We start from the raw sequence: 20,761 nt of genomic DNA, 5'->3' as shown, positions 1-20,761 counted from the left end.
GCACAGGCTCTGGAGCCAGGTCTCACCTCCTCCACTTACTGACTTTGACTTTGGGCAAGTGCTTAACCTGTCTGTGCCTCAGTACCTGGAAAGGTGGGGAATAATAGTGCCATGAAAGGGTTGTGATGAGCATTACAAAGGGATCAGTGATGGAAAGCCCCTGGCCCTGGGGCTCCATAGGAAACACACTGCTTACCCACTGAGCCACAGACCAGGCAATTCCAAAGTGATTCATCAAGAAGCAAGAAGTAAATAGAATCTGGATCTTCCAGACCAGGGGTCCCCAAACTATGGCCCGCGGGCCACATGCGGCATCCTGAGGCCATTTATCCAGCCCCCGCTGCACTTCCAGAAGGGGCACCTCTTTCATTGGTGGTCAGTGAGTCCTGGAGTACTGTATGTGGCGGCGCCACAAAGTGCGGCGTCGCTCATGTACAGTACTACTTCTGGTGATGCGGAACACACGCGTCACGGCTCCGGAAGTGCATCATATCACTTGTTACGGCTAGCAGTGACAAATATGGAACCAGACATTGACCATCTCATTAGCCAAAAGCAGGCCCATAGTTCCCATTGAAATACTGGTCAGTTTGTTGATTTAAATTTACTTGTTCTTTATTTTAAATATTGTATTTGTTCCCGTTTTGTTTTCTTACTTTAAAATAAGATGTGTACAGTGTGCATAGGGATTTGTTCACAGTTTTTTTTATAGTCCGGCCCTCCAACGGTCTGAGGGACAGTGAACTGGCCCCCTGTGTAAAAAGTTTGGGGACCCCTGTTCCAGACCGTCAAAAGAGCATGCAGAGAAATGGGAAGGTTCATTAAAGGAGGGAAAGATGATCTGAAAGGGGACTGGGCAGGCTCTGGAAGGAGGGCAAGCTGTCCAGTCTTGGTGTCGGAAAGTACCTTAGTTCTCCTCTAGACACAGCTCTCAGACTGCAGAGTGCGAAGGAGACTCTGATACCTAACAGGGAAAGTGCTTACAGAAGGCCACACATTGGCCACTGAACTAATGACAGTACACCTGTCCTTGACACCATGCTCACAGCATCCTTGGAGCACAGGAAGGTTTTTATAAGGAGATGGCTGAGCATCTCTTACCAATGCTAGGATAAGAAAAGACAATAAACTGATAGAAGCAAGAGACACTGTGATGAGGTCCAGAGGAAGAAGCCGTGACTCTTCTATAAATGCTGGGACTAGGTCCCTGGAATTCCAGAGGAGTTGTTTATGCCTTTGTCCGTCCAAAGGAGTCGAATGCAATGACAGCGCAGTCAATCTAGAGCTTCTCAGAGTGATCTCTGCTATTCCTTGGGGGTTAATAGACATTATAAGGAAAGGGGTTCTGTAACCAAGTAAGTTAAGGAAGTATAGTGTTAAAGTTTTTGTTTATTTCTGGAGGACTTATCAGAGCCTTTGATGAGTTGATCTACACAATGACTCTCCAAGAACAGACATACAGCTCAGCCTCTCCCAAACATTATGAGACCTTCCTCCACCCCCTTTAAGGGCATAGCTTGGGAGGTTAGTGTTTTGTAGAGTACACTTTGGCAACGCTGACCTAGTAACATTTATTAAGCTTCACTGTGTGCCTGTTTGTTGGCCTATGAATCAGGCAGCAGCTTGTGAAGGCCTTATAGTCTGTTCTTCTAGGGACTGAGATTCTGGGGCCATTTGAAGGCTCCTGATTAAGGATGTGATTAGAGAGGGGTAGGGCTAATTTGGGAAGGCTTCAGGGAAGTGGTGTCCCTAGTAAGTCAAGTCTTGAAGGAGATGGAGTAGGCAAAGGATTGGAGGGAAAAGGAAGCAAGTTACCACTCTGCCCTGCCTGATCCCCCGTCCATGCTCTTACCTACCCTGTGGTCAGGGCTGAAGACGATTGTGGGGGCCCTGATCCAGTCGGTGAAAAAGCTGTCAGATGTGATGATCCTCACCGTCTTCTGTCTGAGTGTCTTTGCCCTGGTGGGGCTGCAGCTTTTCATGGGAAACTTGCGGCAGAAATGTGTGCGGTGGCCCCCGCCCTTCAACGACACCAACATCACATGGTACGGCAACGATACGTGGTATGGCAATGACACGTGGTACAGTAATGGTACATGGTACGGCAATGACACCTGGACCAGCCAGGAGAGCAGGGCCAGCAACTATACCTTTGACTGGGATGCTTACATTAATGATGAAGGTAAGAATGGACGCTGGAAGGCAGTGGGGCCATTCCCAGCCCCGAGGGCTGCCCCCTGTGAGATAAATAGCATGGGGAGGATCTATCACTCACCACTTGGGTGACCTCTGACAAAGTCACTCGATCTCCCTGACCCTGAGAATCCTCACCTGTAAAACCAAGACAACAACTTTCTCAAAAGGTTAATGTGACAACAAATGCCAAGTTGCTTTAAAAATCCTGAAGCTCCCACTAGAAGAAGCAACAGTCCGTATTTCCTATTCCCTAACTTACACTCTCCCTGGCAAGGCCACCACCAGGCTCCCCCACACCCACACCCCACTCACAGACGCACACTTCACAGGCGCGCGCTCTCACATGGCCACCGTTAGTCACACAGTGCCTTCTGACAAATTAGAAAAGGGTATCCCTTCTTCAGCCTGGTGTCCTGGAGTCAGTCTAGCGTCCCCCGCCCCCAACCTCAACCCTCAGTCAGGGGCCTTGCGCAGGTAAGTGGTAGCCGCATGCACGCACATGTGCGTTCCTCCCATCTCTCTGTGCTCCTGCTGTGTTCCGACTGCACAACCACACTAGGCACTGGGCTGGCACCGCCTGGAGCTGAGCTCCCTGCAGTGTATCTGCCCAGAGACCTTAGGACTTGGGCTGCCCACAAAAGATTGGGAGGGGTGCCCAGAAAGCATCTATTTGGTGTGGTCCACACAGATGTGTCTGCAGGTGTGAAGTGGGTACATGTGCCCGCAGTGTGTCCACGTGGTGACATGTTTCTTTTGTGGCCTCTGACTCCCGAAGGGAACTTCTATTTCCTGGAAGGTGCCCTCGATGCCCTGCTCTGTGGGAACAGCAGTGATGCTGGGTGAGTGATGCTGGGGGAAGGGAGAGATGGCCTAGGGGTATCAGAAAATGGGGGCTGATCAGGGCCAAGGGCCGGGATGAATGGGAATGTAAGGAAAGCCTGTGGGCATGGATGGAACACTTTCCTGTTTGGGGGACCAGAAGGACTGAAGGATATTTTTTCCATTGGGACTGCCCTATATGCCCCACAGCTGGGACTCTCCTCCCTCCCTGAAACTAGCACCCACTCTATCCCCAGGCACTGCCCCGAGGGTTACGAGTGCATTAAGGCCGGGCGGAACCCCAACTATGGCTACACCAGCTATGACACCTTCAGCTGGGCCTTCCTGGCTCTCTTCCGCCTCATGACACAGGACTATTGGGAGAACCTCTTCCAGCTGGTACTGCTGCCCCCGCCCTGCTCTTCAACCCTAAACTCCCTCCTCCATTTCTGCAGCCTCTTCATAGCCTGGCGGGACCCCCAGCAGGACCCCTCGGTGCTCCTAGAGACAGGTTCCTAGAACCCCTCCCCCACACTGGGCACCTGCCCAGGTCTGAGCCGCAAGCCCTTCTTCCTTCTCCACTGTTAGAGATCTGGGCCTGGCACCAGTAAGGCAGCTTAGAAGGTCAGCTCTACCCAGGCACAATTATTTAGCTTCTACTGTTTGTAGGTTGAGTCTGGAGCAACAGTGCCTTCCGGACCCTGGTGATGTTTCTAACACTGATGATATTAATGGAAATAGTAATAATAATAATGACTATCTGTTGAGCTCTTAGTAGATGCCAGGGACCATTGCAAAGCTAGGATTGAAGTTGACACTAAAGCCTATGTTTACCATTTTCTATCCTGGTTCTCTGATCTCAAGATGTCTGGCTGGGGTCCTCCGGGCTCTCAGAGCCAGGAGACCAGGAATGTCTGGGTCTCAGGTATACATTTGGAAGCTCCCCAGAATATGGTTTAGCCTGCCAAGGATGACCATACTCTGCCTCAAATCACCAGGTTCTACAAGGGATGCCCTCTGTCTATCTGTCTGGGCAATGGGAGTATGGAGAGGGGTGGTTGATGAAAACAGGCAGAGCACCATGTGATCCTTTCTGTCCTGTCCCCACCTTCAGACCCTTCGAGCAGCTGGCAAGACCTACATGCTCTTCTTCGTGGTCATCATTTTCCTGGGCTCCTTTTACCTCATCAATCTCATCCTGGCGGTGGTGGCCATGGCCTATGCTGAGCAGAACGAGGCCACCCTGGCTGAGGATCAGGAGAAGGAAGAGGAGTTTCAGCAGATGCTGGAGAAATTCAAAAAGCAGCAAGAGGAACTGGAGAAGGTCTGGACTCAGGGAGAGGTGGCCAAGGACCCCGGGATCTCCCTGCCCCTCGGCCGGGGTTCTTCTGGGCAGGCATAGGGTGAGGGAGAGGAAGAGGAAGGGGCTTTGAGGCAAGGGGAGCAGAGGTCCCAGGCTGGAGGCTTTGGTCGGATGGGAGACCTCCAGGCAGTAGAAAGAGTATTTTGCAGGTCTGTGTCTCAGTTTCCCCATATGTAACAAGAAATCTGGAGGAGTTAAACCTGAAGTAGCCTCTCAGCTTAGATAGCTATGATTTTGTGATTCCTTCTGGGTAGAATAAGGGTCTATGTCAAGAGAAGGTGGGTCTTGATGAGGCCCCTGGGAGCAGCTGCCAACTGTCTCATCACAAGAATTGTAGGCTCAGTCAAGGCTTCAGAGAGTGGAGGATCCTCAGGGATGGGGGGCCTCAGTCACTTTGGGCCACCACTGAGGTTGCCCCCCAACCTGCACTAGGCTCAGTGCAGGTCAGGAAGAGGGGCCCCCATCCTAAAGAACTCATGAGGAAGCTCTGAAAAGATTAGTCTATCCTCCTGGCTCAGGAATGGATGCATGTTGTCCATCACTCTGCTCTTCCACAGGCCAAGGCTGCCCAGGCTCTGGAAGGAGGGGAGGCAGATGATGACCCAGCCCATGGCAAAGACTGCAATGGCAGCCTGGACACGCCACCTGGGGAGAAGGGGCCCCCGAGGCAGAGCTGCAGCGCAGACAGCGGCATCTCAGATGCCATGGAAGGTGAGGGCCTGGCACCTCCATACCCATCCTACTCTGCCTGCCCTGCCCATCAGACCACACAGGGTCCTGGGGCGGTAAGGTGGGGCTGGCTGGGCCCAGCTTCAGGAGGACAGTAACTTAATATTGGCATCGAAGAAATGGCCATGATAAATATAGTGCTGGCTTAACCAGCCCCAGTTTTGGCTGCAAGGCCAGGTTGCTGTTGAAACTAGGGGCTTCTGGGAGGGCCTTGGGGGTTTCCAAGGCAACAGAGGACAGGATAATAATACCCACCAGGAAGGCCCAGTGTTCTGGAAACTGGAGATCCTGCTCTTCAAATGTCTTCTGGGTAAAAGTTAAAGGCCAAAGGTCAGGTTCTGCATAGGTAGAGTCACAGACTCCCTCAAATCCTCATGCTGCTCCCCGAGTCTCAGGAGGAGTATAAGAATGAGGTAATGAAGAGAGGGTGGATTGATACACAGTAGTAGTTGATGGATGGATGGATGGATGGATGGGCTGAAAGATTAAAAATGGGAAGAAACATATAGGTATATGGGTGGATGAGAGGGAGGGAGGGAAGAAAAGAGAAACAGAGGGAAGGAAGAAAGGAAATCTGTCATAGAAGAGATCTGGTCCCCTAAGGACTTAGAGGTTCTAGAGGACTTTGCAAACCCCTAGGGGGCACCATCTCACCTGACCTTGTATGACAGGCATCCAGGTATCTGTGTGCCCTGCCAGAGAATGCCCCAGGGAGTTCTGGGCAGAGGTGGCAGAGCAGATCACTCAACACTGCCCTTGCTGGTTTGGTTGTGAGGAGTTTTGGCAGTAGCACCTGCAGTAGCACCCAGGTTGGGGATGAGGTGAGGGTGTTAACGGTTAGACTAGAATGTGCAGCCTTTCAGAGAGGCACAGTTTGCTAGCTCCTAGTGGAGGTGAGTGTCAGCCAAGCCCACCCCTTGGGTATCCCAATAATGCACACAAACCCAGGTTCCTGTATGGGGGGCTCCCCCTACTCCTTATTCTTCCTCTATGAGATGGGAGACACTAATAACATTTACCTTATAAATTTCTGGTGGAAATTAAATGAGATCATGCTTCCCACAGGAAGCCCAGGCCTTGAAGTCCTGGAGGAGGGGCAGCCTCATCCATGGGCCTTACGGAAACCCAGGGCCTTTAGAGCTGGGGTGGCAAGAACGGGTCCACTCTCATGGGAAATAATGAATTGGATGGGGACAGTCTGGAGGAGCCAACATAACTGCCAAAAAGAGAAAGAGCCCACAGGGAGTCCCAGTCTTCTTGGTGGCATTGGCCAGCAGCAGGTGGAACTGAGACCCGATCCCAGCAGCTACCTCCTACCACTCCCTGGGAATCCTCAGGCCTGCCAGAGCAGAGTGTGGGATCATAGTCTGGGCCCCTGACGGGTGTGGGAGTCACTGAGGGGCTGGGCTTTGTGGGGTGTGTCAAGAAGGCTAAGCTTGAGCCTGACCAGGCTGTGGCACAGTGGATAGAGCATCAGACTGGGAAGCAGAGGACCCAAGTTCAAAACCTCAAGGTCACCTGCTTGAGCGCGGACTTATCTGGCTTGAGCGAAGGGTCGCTGGCTTAAGCATGGGACCATAGACATGACCCCATGGTCGCTGGCTTGAGCAAGGAGTCACTCAGTCTGCTGTAGCCCTGTGGTAAAGGCACATATGAGAAAGCAATCACTGAACAACTAAGGAGCCGCAGTGAAGAATTGATGCTTCTCATCTCTCTTTCTGTCTGACTGTCCCTATCTGTCCCTCTCTCTTTCTTTGTCAAAGAAAAAAAAAAATAGAAAGCTAAGCTTGAAATAGGGCATCGAGCGAAGGCTGGTAAGGTAAAGGTCTCTAAGGGAACAGGTCTTTGGGGGAGGGGTATAGAGAGCATGTCTCGAGTTTGCTGCACTGAGAGGTGTGTCTTAGAGTAGGTGGTGCTGAAGAGTGGGGTTGGAGATGTGGCGATCTAAGGGGCAGGGCTTCGAATGGGGTAGCCTGGAGACCTAGGTGGAGGAAGGTAGCATCTGAGAGGGTGATTCTCATCTCGTGTCTACTTCACCTTACTCCAAGAGCTGGAAGAGGCCCACCAGAAGTGCCCACCGTGGTGGTACAAGTGTGCCCACAAAGTGCTCATATGGAACTGCTGCACCCCATGGGTGAAGTTCAAGAACATCATCCACCTAATCGTCATGGACCCCTTTGTGGACCTGGGCATCACCATCTGCATTGTGCTCAACACCCTCTTCATGGCCATGGAGCATTACCCCATGACGGAGCACTTTGACCACGTGCTCAGCGTGGGCAACCTGGTAGGCAGGGAACAAGGAGAGGCGGTCATTCCTAGGCAGGACAGGAGAGGGCAGAGGGCCCAATGGGACTGTCTGGGCCATGTGGAAATATGGGACAGCATGGGGTGCATATGCAGACAGGCTGTAGTTATTATCCCAGCATATGGGGGGGCATGAGCTGATGTACAGGGAGGTGCATGGGGTGATCCTTGGGAAGTGGTATTTGGGCTTCCGGGTGATTGAGGGCAGAGAGAGTGGAGATGAGTTGTTGGAACCCTTACCCTTAAGATTGGGACTCCAGGAGATCCGGAGTTCAGGCCATGCCCTGGATGTAGAGATGAGGGAGCTGGGGCCGGGAGTGGGGAAGCTAGGTGACCAGTCTCTCCACTTTTAGAGGCTGTCGGCTGTGGGCCTGAGAGGGACTAAGGCAGTGGTCGGCAAACCGCGGCTCGCGAGTCACATGTGGCTCGTTGGCCCCTTGAGTGCGGCTCTTTGGCCAGCTCAGGAGCACCCTAATTAAGTTAATAACAATGTACCTACCTATATAGTTTAAGTTTAAAAAATTTGGCTCTCAAAAGAAATTTCAATCGTTGTACTGTTGATATTTGGCTCTGTTGACTAATGAGTTTGCCGACTACTGGACTCAGGGATCTGGAAGTGGGGCATATAGCCATGGGCTCCCAGGCCCAAGGGGCCCCCGCTCACCCTGCAGGCCCCAGGGTAGTCTCCCAACTCTTAGCCCCCGCCTGCTACTCTTTCTCCAGCATGGCCAGGCCTGCTCCCCTTTCCAACTCTTCCTGCTCCACTATTGTTGACACACGCTGATCCGCCTGCTTATCCCTACCCATTAGGGGCATTATCACCTCGTTTCCAGCCCTGGTGGAGCCTGACAAAGGGAAAAAGCCGCCTCCTCCTCCAGCCCTGCCCCACCCTTCCCAATTCCCTTCAAATTGTTCGGGATGGCACATGGGAGAGATGCTCCCCCCACCCTGAGGGTCAGGGGGTGCGACTTAGGGGGAGTAAGATGTGAGGACTGGGGCAGGACCGGGACTGAGTGGGTAACAAGGGAATCAAACCCTGGACTTACTGGCCTACACGGCAGGCTGGTCTCTTTCATGTAGATGCCTGAGGCAGCCGTGGCCAGGCTCAGCTGGGGGGGGCAGGGTGTGCCCTGGACTTGGCGCAGCTGCTGGGGTGTGCGTGATGGGGCCGGCCGACCACTTGCCCAATCCTTGCCCACCCCCTGCCCACTCCGTGCCCACATTCTGCTGTTGTCTGGGCACCTGCTATGGCCAGGGACAGCTCCTGGGCGGGGCTCAGCATGTGCCGGGGCAGCTGGTGCCCAGCGGGGGGTACATGCCCAGGGAGCTTTCAGGGGCTCTGCAGCCCTCAGACTCTATCAAGGATTGGGGGGTTTGCTCTTGCCTTCTCATTGTTCCTGACTTTGCCCCCTTTTGGCCCCTGCCGTAGACTTCTGAGTCCAACAAGATGTGCAGGGTCCTGGGACCCCCCAGCAATGGAGGTAGAGAGGCTGTAGGGTATAGAAACCGGAGACTGAATCAAGCAGGTTTGAGATCTAACTCATTTCCCATTTCCACATGGGCGGCAGGACCAAGTTCTTTCCACTAACCTCTCTGAGCCTCAATTTTCTCTTCTCTGAAACGGGTGTGATAATCCCTTGCAACTGCATAGAAATCAGCATACCAGTGAGGTCGTGATGGGAACCTCAAAGCGCTCTGTGAGTGTTAAATATCAGTATGAGTAGGGTGAGATGCCAAGACATTGGGCTGGCCCACGGTCACACGGCCAGAAATGGATAGGCCCAGGTCTCTCCCCATCTGCCCTGTGGAATGTCCATCCCACTCGTCACTCATGGACACACACATGGACCATGGGTGCCACCACTGGCCTCAGGGTTCTGAGCCCCCCGGGTTCTGCCAGGTGGGAGTCGGTCGGGTAGGAGACTCCCAAGGCCCAGTGTTCCCTGTGGCTCTGACAGGGACTGCATGTCACCCCACAGGTCTTCACGGGCATCTTCACAGCAGAGATGGTGCTGAAACTCATTGCCATGGACCCCTACGAGTACTTCCAGCAGGGCTGGAACGTCTTTGACAGCATCATCGTCACCCTCAGTCTGGTGGAACTAGGTCTGGCCAACGTGCAAGGGCTGTCGGTGCTCCGCTCCTTCCGTCTGGTGCGTCAGCCCCAGGGCCAGGGCTGAGGAAGGGCAGTTGGGAATTTCCTTACAGAAAATGGGGAGAAAGGAAGCCCTCTCCCTTACCACACAGGGCTGCTGAGGGCAGAAATGACAGCCCAAAGAGCTTGATTCCTTAGTCAACCTTTGGATAGCCATGGAATGGAGACTTTAGCCTGTACTATACACCTAAAAGCTGAGGCTTGGGGCACTCTTCCGGAGTAGAATTGGAACTTTGAATTAGTGTCCTTTCCACCACCCTAGAGGAGCACTTTTATTATTATTTTTTAAACTTTATGATGGGACTTTTTATGCATCCACAGAAGTATAAAGTATTGATATAAAAAACCTCTGTGCACCAATCACCCATCTTTAGCAGCCATCAATATTGTACTGTTCTTGTTTCATTTGTAGAGGAAGTAGGTTAAAGCAAATCCAACATATCATTTCAGTGGTAAATCCCTATCTGTATCTTTAACAGATAAGGACCCTTTTTTTTCTCCTTTTGAACTAATGAAGAGCATGAGGTGGTAGGCCATGAACATTCCCATTGAGCAGAGAGGCAAATTGAGAACTGTGGCCACTGAGGGGATGGGGAATCAAGCTACTCAAAATGATTGTCTCTCCTAAAAATGGGGTTCCTTTGAGTTGGCCGGGTGTCCCTGGGTCTCATTCACCCCTGCCCTCTTCCCCCGCCTGGCAGCTGCGGGTCTTCAAGCTGGCGAAGTCGTGGCCCACACTTAACATGCTCATCAAGATCATCGGCAACTCCGTGGGGGCGCTTGGCAACCTGACGCTGGTGCTGGCCATCATTGTGTTCATCTTTGCTGTGGTGGGCATGCAGCTGTTCGGCAAGAGCTACAAGGAGTGTGTGTGCAAGATCTCCTCGGACTGCAGCCTGCCCCGCTGGCACATGCACGACTTCTTCCACTCCTTCCTCATCGTCTTCCGCATCTTGTGCGGGGAGTGGATCGAGACGATGTGGGACTGCATGGAGGTGGCCGGCCAGGCCATGTGCCTCACGGTCTTCCTCATGGTCATGGTCATCGGCAACCTGGTGGTGAGTGAGTCTGGCTGGGTGGCTCCCCCCCACCGCCTGGGAAACCCAAGTGCCCAAAATGTGGCCCGTTCCTTTACTTCCTTTAAATGGGGCTGTCATTTGAGAGCCCTTTCCCTATTGAGGTTGAACTGTATGAAATAACTGATACACGTGTCCCCTTGGCCCCCTAAAATGGCAATTTAAAAATTTTTATTTTTCAGTGACAGTTTATATTTAATATTATTTTGTATTAGTTACAGGGTAGATAATTGTATACTTTATAAAGTGTTTCCCCTGATATTTCCATTACCCATCTGGCACCATACACAGTTATTACAATATTATCGACTATATTCCCTGTGCTGCACTTGACATCCCTGGGACTATTTTGTAACCACCTCTTAATCCCTTCAGCTCTTTCACCCAGCCTTCCAGCACCCTTCCCTTCTGGCAACTGTGGGCCTGTTCTCTGTGTATCTATGAATCTGTTTCAATTTTGTTTTGTCATGTATTTTGTTCATTAGATTTCACATATAACTGAAATCATATGGTATTTATTTTTCTCTGACTGTCTTATTTCACGTAGCATAATACCTTCTAGGGCCATCCATGCTGTTACAAATGGTAAGATTTTATTCTTTTTTCTTTCTTTCTTTTTTTTTTTTTTTTGACAGAGACAGAGGGAGGCTGAGAGAGGGACAGGTGGGGACAGACAGACAGGAAAGGAGAGAGATGAGAAGCATCAATTCTTCATTGTGGCATCTTAGTTGTTCGTTGATTGCTTGTTCATTGATTACTTTCTCATATGTGCCTTGACTGGGGGGCTACAGCAGAGCAAGTGACCCCTTGCTTAAGCCAGTGACCTTGGGCTTCAAGCCAGCAACCTTTGGGCTCAAATCAGCAACCATGGAGTCATGTCTATGATCCCACGCTCAAGCCAATGAACCCATGCTCAAGCTGGTGAGCCCGTGCTCAAACCAGATGAGCCTGCACTCAAGCTGGTGACCTTGGGGTTTCGAACCTGGGTCCTCTGCGTTCTAGTCCAATACTCTATCCACTGTGCCACTGCCTGATCAGGCAGACTTTATTCTTTTTTATGGCTGAGTAATATTCCATTGTATATATGCACCACCACGTTTTTATCCATTCACCTGTTGATGGGCACTCGGGCTGCTTCCGTATCTTGGCTGTTGTATATCATGTTGCAGTGGATGTAGGCGTGCACATATTCTTTCAAGTTAGTGTTTTGGGTTTCTTCAGGTAAATACCCAGACGTGGAATTGCTGTGTCAAGGCAGTTTCATTTTTAATTTTTTGAGGACCCTCCTCTATTTTCCACAGTGGCTGCACCAATGTGCAATCCCACCAGTGGTGCATGAAGATTTTCTTTTCTACACATCTTTGCCAACACTTGCTTGTTGATTTATTGATGAGAAGCAATCTGACAGGTGTGAGGTAACAGCTCATTGTGGTTTTAATTAGCATTTCTCTGATGATTAGTGACCTTGAGCATCTTTTCATATGCCTATTGCTCAGCTGTGTTTCTTCTTTGAAGAAGTGTCTAACTCTATTAGGTCCTCTGCCTATGTTTTAATTAGATTGTTGGGGTATTTTTTTTCTTGCTGTTGAGTTGTTTGAGTTCTTTATAAGTTTTGGATATTAACCCCTTATAAAATATATCACTGGTGAATATCTTCTTCCATTCAGTAGGTTGTCTTTTTGTTTTGTTAATGGTTTCCTTTGCTGTGCAAACATTTTTTAGTTTGATGTAATCCCATTTGTTTATCTTTTCCTTTGTTTCCCTCAAAATGGCAACTTTTGGTCATTGAATCCAATGGTTCTCAAATTTTAACCTGCTTAAGGGTCACTTGAAAGTTTCTTAGAACCTAGAAATGATAGTCATTTCTTGACCCCACCCGAACCCCCCGAGTTGAATTCAGCAGCTCTGGGCCAGGGCCTGGGAATCTGTGTTTCCAACAAGCCCTGGTGATTCTGCTGGTGCCAGCCCAGGGACCACACTGTGAGTAGTGCTGTTGAAACCTAGTATTTTGTACAAAGTAACATCATAACTGGAATCAGACAGATCCAAGTTCCAGTCCCAGCAGCTCCTTTGCCATCTGCATGACCTTGACCCAAAAAACTGCTTTCTGGTTGGCTGGGTTCTCTAGCTTTACACAAAAGAAATGTGGTAGGTGTCATACGGAGTGGCTGGGGGGAGCGAAGGTGACAGTGTGCCGGAAGGCTCAGTGTGGAGTTGGTGTCTGAAGATCCCGGGCCTCTTGGCCTTCTCCCACTCATTCACCCTCCTCTGTGCCTGGGAATTGGGCCCTGGGCGTTGGGAAGACCCAGAGGTGGCACAAACTGCATCCATCTTGCCACCTTCTGTGGCTCAGGGCTTGGCACATGGGGCTGGTGCAGAGGAGGGGTGAGCGGCTGATGAGAAACAGGCTGTGGGGCTGTGGTCCAGCCGACCAGCATTTCTGTGGCTAGATCCTGGCAGGCATCTGTCCTCACCCTGCTGACCCGAACTCCTCCCCTTCTCTGGGTGGGGTGATGGGGGGTCAGTCCTACCAGGAGTGCTATGCCCAGCTGCCCCCTGCGGTGGCGGGTGCCTTTCTGGGCAACAGGAGTGGAAAGATGCAAGTCTCCATGTTTTGCAAAGGCCTGTGGAATCCTTGGGCTGCTGGGTCAGCACTTCTCAGATATCACTGAGCTCCAACTGGGGGCAGAGCAGACGGGTGGGGGGCAGTTGTCACCTCAACTGAGGAGGAGACCCTGGGATGAGGTCTTAAGCTTCCAGGGACAGCTAGCTAGACAGGAGAACTCAATCTGGTTGTCCCTGGGAGGGAGGTCTTGGGGAGTGAAGAGACAGGGAAGTGCCCAGGCAGAACACTAGGGCAGGATTAGGGTGCGGGTAGCGCTCTCAGAGTAGCGGTTTGTAAATGTAAGTTTAAGGACCTGGGTGTGACTGAAAGGGTCTTCAGGGGGTTCTCTCTGTATGTATACAAACTCGGAACATTTCAAGCCCCTACTTTGCCGCTACTAACTGGGAAACCTTGAGCAAGTGATTAACCCTATCTGGCCTCAGTTTTTCTCATCTGGAAAATGGGGGTGCTGATAGAGGTGACCTACTTCCCTGGGTGGTCCTGAGGATGACATGACACGTATCTAAGTGCTTAGCAAAGAGGTGACCCACCAGGTCAGGGAAGTTCAAATGTCACAGGCATGTGTGGTGCGGATGCCTGCCACCGACATCACGCTCCCGAGTACTCAGCTCCTGCCAGGTGCCGGCTTTACTGGCATTGTCCCGAATGCTTCTCAACAGTGCTGTGAGGCAGGTAGTGTTGGCTCTGTGCTCTGATAGGGCAGTGCCCAGAACTGTACAGCTAGTGAGAAACTGAGCCTGGACTAGAACCGGGGTCTATGTAACTCCAATAACAATAAGATCAATAATAGCATCAGTGGTGATAATAATCATAACATCCACACCCACAAGAACGACAGCTGACCTCTATTTCCATTTATCCCATACATGGGACACTTTCTGTGTGCTCCTCTCTGCTTTGTAAATGAGGAAACAAAGGCTCAGAGAAGTAAATTAGTAATCTATGAATTGAGGAAGGCATACATACACACACACACACACACACACACACACACTCTCTCTCTCTCTCTCTCTCTCTCTCTCTCTCTCTCTCACCACTGACACCTTTTACCGGCTCAGCTCTGTAGTCCTCCCACTTTGCTCAGAGGGAGGAGGCACTGTCAGCTCCTTGGGCACTGTCCCTGCCACCCCTCCCCCCCCCCCGGCTCATGGAAGCAGGTGTCTGCTGAGGGCTTAGGGGCACCCTGCCAGGGAGTGTGGGTACCCGTGTCCCCTGCACCCATGGCACTTGGGCACTTCCTCTGAGCTTCTGTGAAGAGAGGAAGTGACGAGGTCATAGGTCACCCACCCCTCAGAGCCCCCAGGGGAACATGGTATCCATCCCCCTCCTTCCAGCCCCCTGCCCCCGCCTTGCTGGAGGAGGCTATTTCTGTCCCAGGCAGGAGCCGTGTGCAAACCCTGCTGACCCAGAGAGCAGCTAATTCCCATCTCAGATGTGTTTCTGGCAACTGGACACCTCCCCTCAAGAGAGGGAAAGAAAGACCAATAAACTTCAGTGGGGAGCAAGGCAGAAAAGTAGCTAGGGGCGTGGAGGTGAGGCAGACCCCCCTAGCATATTCCTCTGAATCAAGAATATATATACAGTAGATAACATTCATTTTTTAAAGATATTATGATGACATGATAGTTAAGACGATGACAAAAAGACCTTGGAAGACTGTAGTGAAAGTTAGACAGTGACAGGCACATGGAGAAGATGGACAAGGGTGGCAGATTCACATAAACAGCCCCCGCCACAGGTCCCCAGAGAGAGAACCTGGCCCTGCCTTCCAATACTGCACACATAACAGCAAACATGCTTTTAGTACCTACTGTGTGCTAAACAACAATGTGAGGAGGTAGGGACTGGAGTCACCCCCATTATACAGGTGAGTAAACTGAGGCACAGAACCTCAAAGCCAAGCAATGTGGTCTCAAAGCCTCTGCACCTATTTTTACCACCATGCAAACTCACTGCATTGTCTTTGTCTAACCAAGTGTCTCTCTACCAGACTAGAACTCCCTGAGCCCACTTGCTCCTGTGAACACTGGAAAATAAAATAGTATTAGTAAATGTCTGTCCACTGGAAAATAAAGTAGACAGGGAGTGGGGGTAGACCAATAGTCTCTTAAGTCCCTTCCAGCAGGGCTATGGAAAGAGAACCAGGTGAAGCAGGGAAACCCATAGGAGAAAAGGAATCCAAAATGCCCCTTCCAGAGAAATAGGGGACATGCCTCTCTCAAAGTCCCTCTTATCAGGCAAGAAAATATGGCTCAAAAGATTTAGGTTCCCAGTAAGTCCTGGAAGCTAGTAGGTATGCACCCTGTTTTTTGTTCTGTGTTCCCCAGTAGTGGAGCTGGGGGACAGTGTCATGGAAAGAAAGAGTCCCTGTTACCCAATAGACCCACAAACCCCACCTCGGCTTGGTCAGCAGAGTCCTATCCTGTGCTCAAGCCTCAGTTTCCTTATCTGCAAAGTGGGGATGATAGTAATACTCCTCAGCTCCATGAGCCGTCATGAGGATCCCATTAGATGATGTCTTTTTAAATGCTCAGCATAGGGTAGGCCTGATCTGGAGGCCTGAGGACCCCCTCATGCTGGCTGAAGATGGTACCCTCAGGGGCCTGCAGGCTAAGCTGAGTCTCCCCCACCCCTGCTCCCCAGGTCCTGAACCTCTTCTTGGCCCTGCTGCTAAGCTCCTTCAGCGCTGATAGCCTGGCAGCTTCGGACGAGGATGGCGAGATGAACAACCTGCAGATCGCCATCGGCCGAATCAAATGGGGCATCAGCTTCGCCAAAGCCTTCCTGCTGGGGCTGCTTCGTGGCAAGATCCTGAGCCCCAAGGAGATCATGCTCAGCCTTGGGAAGCCTGGGGAGGCAGCGGAGGCCGGGGTGAATGCCTCCGGGGATGAGAAGAAGGAACTGCCCCCTGAGGAGGGTGACAAGGACCCAAGGGACAATCACATCCTGAACCACGTGGGCCTGGCCGATGGGCCTACCCCCAGCATTGAGCTGGATCACCTCAACTTCATCAACAACCCTTATCTGACCATCCATGTGCCCATTGCCTCCGAGGAGTCCGACTTGGAGATGCCGACTGAGGAGGAGACTGACACCTTCTCAGAGCCTGAGGATGTCAAGGTGAGCCCATCACAGAGCCTGGGTAGGGGGTCAGACAGACATGGCTTGACGTTTCTGTGCGATGTTAGAAGCCTCCAAGCCTCCATTTCTCCATCTGTAAAGTGGGGGTAATGGTATCAACCTGTGTCATTGTGGTGCGCATTCGATGAGTTGATGTGTGTCATGCACATAGTGAGATCTCTGTAAATGGTGAATGTTATTACTGTTATTTACATGATTATTATGGCCTGTCTTGCTTGTCCTATTACCTACTCTCCCTTCACTCCTGTTCCACAACTGCACCTGGGCCCCATGTCACCAGTAGGTAGTGCTCTGGGAAAGGCTGATCTTACTTGTAGCACCTCTACTCCAAGGCTAGAACCCTGAGGCCTCTGTTTAGCCCACTCTGGGTCCTTGCCATTGTTATCTATTTCTGTTTAGACCCCACATGGGGTGGTCCCTCCCTCCCAGTGTGGGCCAAAGTGCCAGGCTGGGCTGGGGACTCTGAGGAGAGGTGTGGTGGGGTGGGCCGATGAGGTTGGATACAAGAACAGAGCGCCTCGCAGGAACCCTGACCCATGCACCCAGCCTGTGCAGGGGACCTGCTGCTTGGCTGAAACGTCCCCTCCCCATGTTCCTCCCCTGCCAGGGTGGCAAGGGACTGGTGGTCACCCCCAGAAGCTCAGGCTGAGGGGCTTTGTCTGGCCTGCTGGAGAAGCTGACTCTCAGCCCCCCACCCGCCCTGCTCTGGCAGGGGAAGGACTCGCATACGCTCGGGCTGGGCCCCCTGCCTACTCCTCCCTCTCGGCCATGGCCCTGGGCCCCGCTGGGTGCTGGGGCCTGCACGAACTTTGCCCTGAAAGTTCTTGACTTCTTATTCCCCCTGAATATGCGGCATGCTGACTTACCAGGGGCCGGGTGCCTGCCAAGCTATAAATACCCGGGCACGATGGCATGGACCTCGGTATGAGGATCGGGGGTGGGGAGGGCTGGAGAACGCCCGGGGCCAAGGCCCTGGACACGCGTTAGAGGGAGGCGAGTGTGGCTCCAAGGGGGACCGTGAGGGGGCACATGGGCAGAGTGAGCGACTCAGTGGATGCCCTGGCTGACCTCATGTGCTGTGCCTCGGTTTCCCTTTCTGTCAAATGGGCCAAAGGACTCCCTTGGTTTTCTGGTCACCATTCTGGATCCAGAGCTGGCCTCTAGCTGCCCTTTCCATCTTCCTCTTTGGGGCCTCGCCTCCAGCCATGACAGGGTCCCCCCAAAGAGGGGAGTCTGGGCTGGGAAGCTGGCCGAAGGCAGCACCAGGAGGAGGTGGGGGGGCAGGTAGGAGAACCAGCCTCTCCAAACCACTCGACTCCCATCAGGTTCAGCTGGGAAAAGTGTCCATCCTCAGCCAAACAGCCCCTGGGGGCAGGAAGCTTAGGTCTGGTGATATCACATACTGTTATCTGGGGTTGTGGCAACCCCAGTCTGTCCTGACCCCCATTCATGCCCTCTCAAAAGTACCGTTAGGCATCTTATTCCTCTGCTGCCCTGCTCACACCTTCCCATGCCCCCTGGGGCCTCCCAGGACCCCTGGGGCCAGGTCCCCCCAGCCTCCGCCCCCCAGCCCGCTACTCCCCCACCCTCCTCCCTTACCGGAGGCCCTTACCTGTCTCATGTCCTTACCACCCCTCCCCAAGCCTCAGCCCTGCCCTGCTCCAAATCTAAGTGCCATGCGAGCAGGACCATGACTTCCTTGGTCACTGTGGTTCCACAGCGTAGGCCGCAGTGCTGGTTTGAGTGTGTGAATGAATGAATGAGTCAGTCAGCTCCGCCCCCTCTTTCTTCTTCCCTCTGGTCTCCCACCCTGACCTCCTCTGCCTCGCCTGGTGGGAGGACCCAAGGGTCATGTCACCCTGTGGCCCTGCAGAAGCCGCCACAGCCCCTCGACGGGAACTCCTCCGTCTGTAGCACAGTTGACTACAAGCCCCCCGAGGAGGACCAGGAGGAGCAGGTGGAGGAGAGCCCGGAGGAGCAGCCCGAGGAGTGCTTCACGGAGGGTGAGCTCACAGCCTGCCTGGCGCGCCCCAGCCCCGCAGACTCCAGCCTTGCCTCCTCGGGAACGTCTCGGGGGCAGAGGCATCACCAAAAGCACGTGGGGCCTTCCTCTAATGCTACTGTGCCCTGCAGAGCCAGGCAGGTGTCAGAGCCGGGGCCTGCCAGCCCCTCTCCTGAGCCTCCAGTGTGTGCAGTGGGTGAGGACAGCCCCCTGAGGGGCTGTGAAGAACCCCCATAGAGCCAACATGGAGCAAGAGCTCAGGAAAGTCTTCTCAAAGACTGTCGCCCTCCTCAGCCTTGTCTTCAGGGAGAAAGGCCCGTGCATCCCTGCAGGGGACAGCTCTGGAGAAATAATTTTGCCCAAATAGCCCAGGCCATGTGAACTGAAGGCTGCCCGGGCAGCGTGGGAGAGGATGGGACAGCTGATGGTTCTGGTACCTGAGCTGGTGGCCTGTCCCCTGTGGGTCTTCCCTCTGCATGTCCATCTCTGGCAGCAGTTGGCACATGAGTGGAGTGGAGGGAGGGCTCATGGCTGCCGTCAGGGGGAGGGGCTGGGCCCGTTTCCATCCACTGGTGGAGGACGTGAAGCCAGGTGTCGGGAGGAGGTGAGGACTCTGGGTCTGGGGGACAGTGAGGTGCAGTTCTAGAGGGGGCGTCCTGGAAGGTGGCGGGAATGTGCTGACAGTGCGTCTGGAGGCAGCCCCCAGGCCCGTGACGCAGTACCCTTGCTCCCCCAGCCTTTGTGCAGCGCTTCCCCTGCCTCTATGTGGACGTCTCCCAGGGCCGCGGGAAGAAGTGGTGGACCCTCCGCAGGGCCTGCTTCAGGATCGTCGAGCACAACTGGTTCGAGACCTTCATTGTCTTCATGATTCTGCTCAGCAGTGGGGCCCTGGTAGGTGCCACCCTGGGGGACAGGCGTGGGCAGAGAGAGAGGTGCCAGGGCCCGAGCAGGCCCGCCAGGGCTCCCTCCTACCACACCGCGGGAGGGACGCAGCCTGGACAGTCTCCAACCCAAAACCCTAGAGGAACTCACCCAAACAGCTTCTCCCGCAGGGGACTCATTCACCTCCATGGTGGGCACGGGGAGTCTGGGAGGAGCCACCATCTTGGCCCCCCTGCCAGTCCCCGGGAATCAGCAGCATTAGGCAGGGTAGCGGACGTGGCGGCTGCCCTGGCCTCCCGGGCCGTGGCCACCCCTCCGTGCTGGTGCCCCCAGGCCTTCGAGGACATCTACATTGAGCAGCGGCCAGTCATTCGCACCATCCTGGAGTATGCCGACAAAGTCTTCACCTACATCTTCATCATAGAGATGCTGCTCAAGTGGGTGGCCTACGGTTACAAGGTGTACTTCACGAATGCCTGGTGCTGGCTGGACTTCCTTATCGTGGATGTGAGTCTGTCCCTGGCCCCACAGCCAGACCTAGAGGCCATTCTTGTGGCCAAAGGACCTTAGGAAGCCCCAGCTCCAGGGGAAGCAGTTGCCCAAGGCCACATAGCACTTCAGACCCTCACATAATGAGACCGGCCCCCAAGCTCCTTGGACACAGCAGCCCAGGAAGGGGAAGGACTGGCTAGGGAACCTCCCCTCCCCTGAGAGGAAGGGTAGCCTTGAGGATAAGACAGTGAGCAGGAGGGTTACTCACCATCCTTGCCAATATCTGTGGAGGACTTGGTGTCCTCTCTGATGGGCACACAGGTCTCCCATTTAGTGATGACATCACTGAGATGGAGCCCAGGCTCCTGCAGGGGTTGGGACAATTTCTACTAGACAGGACCACTCACTAGGGAAGGAATCTGGCACAGACACCTAGAGCTGTGAGTCCAGGAAGGCCCCTTGTGGTGGACCTGTCCTCAAGGACTGTGCTGCTGGGTTTTGGGGGAGCCAGGGACCTGCACTCCCTGACACCCCTTCCCTGTTGTCCCTTTGCAGGTCTCCATCATCAGCCTGGTGGCCAACTGGATGGGCTACTCGGAGCTGGGACCCATCAAGTCCCTGCGGACACTGCGGGCCCTGCGTCCCCTGAGGGCACTGTCGCGATTTGAGGGCATGAGGGTGGGTGTTAAGGAAAGCTTTGAGTGGGACGGGGTGTTGGGGGAGCAGCCACCACAGAACAAGGTGCAGGGATCACATGTCTGTACTCTGATCACCACCAGGGGGAAGCAGAGAGTTTGGCCCATGGCCCTGCTGAAAACCAGGTTCTGGGTCCTGAGACATCTCTCTCACCAGCCCAAGTGCCCATTCCTGCCCTCAGTGCTGCTCCTTAGGTCCTCTCTGCTACCACTGGGGGGCAGCAGAGGCTGCTGCTGCTTCCAGGAGGGCATGAGGGCACAATGGCAGGGAGGAGAGG

The 20,761-nt window shown here is 53.3% G+C and overlaps 1 protein-coding gene across 2 annotated transcripts in view; it reads left to right on the top strand.

Annotated features, from left to right (window-relative positions):
* The window catches only part of SCN4A (sodium voltage-gated channel alpha subunit 4), a 44,836-nt gene that overhangs the window by 16,792 nt on the left and 7,283 nt on the right, over positions 1-20,761 (top strand). For both annotated transcript variants that reach the window (XM_066386400.1, XM_066386401.1), the window contains exons 7-19: positions 1,868-2,182; positions 2,972-3,035; positions 3,273-3,414; positions 4,130-4,339; positions 4,936-5,089; positions 7,156-7,394; positions 9,394-9,567; positions 10,271-10,627; positions 15,915-16,391; positions 18,286-18,415; positions 19,151-19,305; positions 19,630-19,803; positions 20,344-20,466. In XM_066386400.1, the coding sequence (XP_066242497.1) occupies positions 1,868-2,182; positions 2,972-3,035; positions 3,273-3,414; positions 4,130-4,339; positions 4,936-5,089; positions 7,156-7,394; positions 9,394-9,567; positions 10,271-10,627; positions 15,915-16,391; positions 18,286-18,415; positions 19,151-19,305; positions 19,630-19,803; positions 20,344-20,466 (2,714 nt within the window). The remainder of the gene's footprint in view (positions 1-1,867; positions 2,183-2,971; positions 3,036-3,272; positions 3,415-4,129; positions 4,340-4,935; positions 5,090-7,155; positions 7,395-9,393; positions 9,568-10,270; positions 10,628-15,914; positions 16,392-18,285; positions 18,416-19,150; positions 19,306-19,629; positions 19,804-20,343; positions 20,467-20,761) is intronic.

The sequence above is a fragment of the Saccopteryx leptura genome, chromosome 5 (assembly GCF_036850995.1).
Source record: "Saccopteryx leptura isolate mSacLep1 chromosome 5, mSacLep1_pri_phased_curated, whole genome shotgun sequence".
NCBI classification, from domain to species: Eukaryota; Metazoa; Chordata; class Mammalia; order Chiroptera; family Emballonuridae; genus Saccopteryx; species Saccopteryx leptura.
The sequence above is the reverse complement of the archived record's forward strand: the minus strand, read 5'-3'. Positions and strand labels throughout refer to the sequence as shown.